General features: G+C 42.6%; 1 protein-coding gene across 1 annotated transcript; it reads left to right on the forward strand.

The window, feature by feature from the left end:
• Positions 1–563: 563 nt before the first annotated feature.
• Positions 564–4,114, forward strand: LOC147964129 (protein FAR-RED IMPAIRED RESPONSE 1-like). Its single transcript, XM_087529844.1, has 6 exons — positions 564–2,103; positions 2,458–3,008; positions 3,314–3,423; positions 3,862–3,881; positions 3,941–3,999; positions 4,081–4,114. The coding sequence occupies exons 1-6, from the start codon at positions 1,432–1,434 to the stop codon at positions 4,112–4,114; spliced, it is 1,446 nt and encodes a 481-aa protein (XP_087385970.1). The 5' UTR covers positions 564–1,431.
• The last annotated feature ends 210 nt before the right edge of the window (positions 4,115–4,324 follow it).

A 4,324-nucleotide genomic window follows, 5' to 3' on the forward strand; every position in this document is an offset into this window, starting at 1 on the left:
TGTTACGAGATAATTTGGATTTAGTTAGGATATAATTTTGAATGGAGTTTGGAGATAATTGATCTATCAGGGTGGATCTATCAAGGCATTTGAAGGACTCGTGGACTTTGGATTTAGTTAGGAGATCATCAGTTAGAGCTAGTACAATCAATTATAAATTTCTGGATTTAGTCAGGGCATATTTACTTACAGCTTTTGAAGGACTGAGTTAGGTACATGAATCCGATATGAAAAATTAAATCAATTATTTAAGCAGAGTAGTGCATAATTTCGGTAACGTATGCTATCCATCCGTAACATTGACTATCTGTTTCCGCTGGCAGCATAACGACATGGATGATAAAGGCAACGATGGCAAAAACTTGGGTGATACAGGCAAGGACGACAAGGACATGGGTCATAGAGGCAACAAAGGCAAAGGCATGGACCCCAAAGGAATGGATGGTATGTGCATGGATGATAAGGATAATGAGGATGCAGGCAAGAATGTCATAGACATGGATGATGTACACATACAAGGTAAAGGAATTGATAATAAAGGCATGGCTAGTTCAGACCTGAATGAGTGTATGGAATACTTAGAGATTGTGAAGAAGACGTTCAGGACTGAGGAAGAAGCCTACATGTTCTACGTAGGCTATGCGAGAAAAAAGGATTTGGTGTTAGAAAGGATGATCTGAAATACAGGGGTCCGGGTCCGAAACAAAATGCATACAGAAGGACATACAAGTGCTGCAAACAAGGATGGCGGGCCCTTAAGCACTTTAACAGAACTAAAAGAAAAAGAACACCGAGGGGTCTTTCTCGATGTGGGTGTCCCGCTCTTTTTCAGGTTGAGCTACAAGATAGCAGTGGCCTCTGGTTCGTCAAGAATTTTGTGGACAAGCATAACCATCTGTTTGTCCCTGCTGACCTGACTCCGTACTTGTCGGCTCATCATAGAATGACTGACGCACAAAAGGCCGATGTCATCGAGTATGCTGTCGGTGGACTTCGAACACATCAGATTACGAATGTAATGGAGAAGAATGTTGGAGGTCCCGACAAGCTTGGATTTATAGATCGAGATCTATACAACCATGTTTCAGTCCAGAAGAAGCGCAAGATAGAAGGCAGTGACGCTAGATATTTGCTCACCTATATGATTGCACAGAAAAAGCAGACCTGGAATTCTTTTTCAAATACACAAAAGACAGCGAAGGCCATTTGAGGAACATATTCTGGGCTGACTCACAATCCCGCATCGACTATGTTGCCTTTGGTGGTGTCGTGGTGTTCGACAGTACATATCGGTCTAACAAGTACAGGCTTCCGTTTGTTCCATTTGTTGGTCTGAACCATCACCGCAGCACAGTTTTGTTTGGGGTCGGTCTAGTGTCAGACGAGACAGTTGCATCATACCAGTGGCTTCTTCATGTATTTTTGGAGGCAATGTCCCAGACGGCACCAATTTCAGCAATCACCGATGGGGACGGTGCAATGGCTAAAGCAATAGCTACCGTCTGGACCGGAACAGATCATCGTTTGTGCACGTGGCATATCGAGGAGAATATGGTGATGCACCTCCGCAAGGAAAAGCTGGAGCAATTTAGGGAATTCATTTACCGTCGTTGGGATGTTGATGAGTTTGAGAAAAGATGGGAGGCTTATAAGGTTCGGTTCAAAATAAAACCAACGGGCAAGAGGTCGTCATGGGTTAACAGGATGTACGAGCTACGACACAAATGGGCTGCTGCGTACACAAAGGGTAGATATTTCCTAGGCATGATGAGTAATCAGAGGAGTGAGTCTCTCAACTCAAGGCTTCATGTGCACCTGAACAGGAAGATGCAGCTTGTTGATTTGTTGCAGCATGTTGAGCACTGTGTATCCATAATGCGTAAGACTGAAGCAGCATTAGACGCAGTAGCAACACATACGATACCCTTCACTAAGCTGAATGCACACCCTCTGGAGATTGCTGCCTCTTATATTTATACAACTATGATGTTTCCAAAGGTAAAGCGTCAGATTGTCGAAGGGACAAATTGGCAGGTCACAGAGCGGGTTGCATGTGATGGTTTGGTCGTGTTTGGAGTTTTGCGCAAAGCCCCATATGATAAAGTCCCATATGGCAGGGATGCTAGAGAATTGCAAGGTAAGGAAGGTAAGTATGCTGAGGACTTGCATGCAAAAAAATTGGATGCTGAGGATCCCAATGACTTGGAAGGTAAGGGTGCTGAGGACTTGCATGCAAAAAAAATGGATGCTGAGGATCCCAATGACTTGGAAGGTAAGGATACTGAGGACTTGCATGCAAAAAACTTGGATGCTGAGGATCCCAATGACTTGTAAGGCAAGGATGGTGTGGACTTGCATGCCAAAAACTTGGATGCTAAGGATCCCAATCACTTGGAAGGTAAGGACAGTGAGGAGTTGGAGGCAAAAAAGTTGGATGCACAAGGCGTGGATGCTAAGCCTGTGGATTTTATATATCACGTGACTTGTCTGTTTACAGGAGCAAGACTGGATGATGCAGCTTGTAAATGTAAAAAGTTGGAAAGTCAGGATTACCCATGCACACATATATTATGCATTCTGGATCATCTTGGTGTACGCACATTTCCAAAAAAATTTGTCAAGAAAAGATGGATAATGCAGGCCAAGCCAGCGTTCCCTTCTTCGAGGACTGCGAATACTCATGTATGGTCTGATCACATGAATAAGTATCATCAACTACGCAACATGGCTAGTGACGCTTTATTCACAGCCGCAGCTAGCAATTCACAGTCAGAACAGGTGATGGAGTTCCTCCGGAGTATTTTGATTGATGGAGAAAAAACTGATTTGGATGAAGGCCATAAATCATTTGTTCCTTTGCCGGCATACTTCTCTGCTACTTGCGAATGCTGCACTGATGACATGGAAAATCCAATCAAAATAGTTCCAAAAGGGAGACCAACTACCGAAGAATCGAACAAGAGGATTAAATCCAGGCGCGAGCGGATGAGAGGGAAAAAAGCAACGAAGTTAGTGCACATGTTTATCTCATTGTTGATTTCCATACATGCTTACAATGTTAATATGTTCTCTCTTTTTCTTCAATTTACTCAGGAACAAATCGGGGAAATCAAAGGTCACAAGGAGGAAGAAGCGAAAAGACAAAGACTCAGAGACAGAAGAAGACACAGATTCGATATAGAAGAAGAGGAAGATTCAAAAAAAGCAACAAAGTTAGTGCACATGTTTATCTCATTGTTCATTTCCATACATGCTTACAGTGTTAATATGTTCTCCCGGAGAGTGTTCACATGTTTTTCTTCAATTTACGCAGGAAAAAGTCGGGGAAATCAAATAGCACAAGGAGGAAGAAGCAAAAAGAAGAGACAGAGTCAGATACAGAAGAAGAGACAGAGGCAGATACAGAAGAAGAGGAAGATTCAGGTACAGAAGAAGAGGAAGATTCAGGTACAGAAGAAGAGGAAGATTTAGATGCAGAAGAAGAGGGAGATTTAGATGCAGAAGAAGAGGGAGATTCAGATAAGGAAGAAGAGGAAGATTCAAATGCAGAAGATGGTGGGCTGAGGAGGGCTAGAAAGAGACAATTGGAGGTTGCAAAAGAGGATTACGCAAAACCAAACAAGTGGGCATTAGCACAATTGTGCGTACTTAAACATGTTTTCGAATGCTGGCTGCAGATTCATCTATTTCCTTTTTTGCAGGAAACGCAAGGGCACTCCGAATGTCAATGCTGGGAGGACGAAAAAGAACGATGACAAGGGTGCGCGAGGAAAACCAGTGAAGTTAGTGTCTGTACTTACATGTCCGCTCTAGAAGTCGGGTATTTGCTAGTACTGTGTTGATGTTTCTTAACTTTTCCAGGAAATACTCTAGTAAGGGCGGTAAAGAATAGGCCAAAGGGGTGATGAAGACAAAAAGGCCTGATACGAATGTACCACAGGCTGAGCGAATAAGAGCTGTCAAGTTAGCTTCTGTAGCTATGAAGAGAAAATCAGTGAAGTTAGTGTTTTTTCTGTTATAGTGTACTGTACATGCTCAAATCTTCTTTACTATCCTATTAACAAACGTTGTTTCATGCAGGAAAGCTAAAGTGAAGTCGAGACAGGATGTTTAGATGCACAGGGTCAAGCAGAGAAAACAAAAGGATTTCAGGGGTTGAAAAATTAAGAACAAACTAAAGTAGACAGTTTTCCATGTCGTGATCCACCTTGTTTCTCATGTATTAGACCTATTTGATGGACTGTCACTATTTTTCTGAATTCCTCTTTTGATTGGTACACCCTCATTTTATTATGGACGGGTCGACATGGTAGGCTAGTTATGA

The sequence above is a fragment of the Triticum urartu genome, chromosome 6A (assembly GCF_056163025.1).
Source record: "Triticum urartu cultivar PI428250 chromosome 6A, HENAU_Tu73, whole genome shotgun sequence".
Taxonomy (NCBI): domain Eukaryota; kingdom Viridiplantae; phylum Streptophyta; class Magnoliopsida; order Poales; family Poaceae; genus Triticum; species Triticum urartu.

Coding starts and splice junctions, on each gene's coding strand:
- LOC147964129 (XM_087529844.1), top strand. CDS start 1,432: ATGTCCCAGACGGCACCAATTTCAGCAATCACCGATGGGGACGGTGCA. Junction 3,882..3,940: donor GAAATACTCTAGTAAGGGCG/GTAAAGAATAGG, acceptor AATGTACCACAG/GCTGAGCGAATAAGAGCTGT. Junction 4,000..4,080: donor ATGAAGAGAAAATCAGTGAA/GTTAGTGTTTTT, acceptor TGTTTCATGCAG/GAAAGCTAAAGTGAAGTCGA.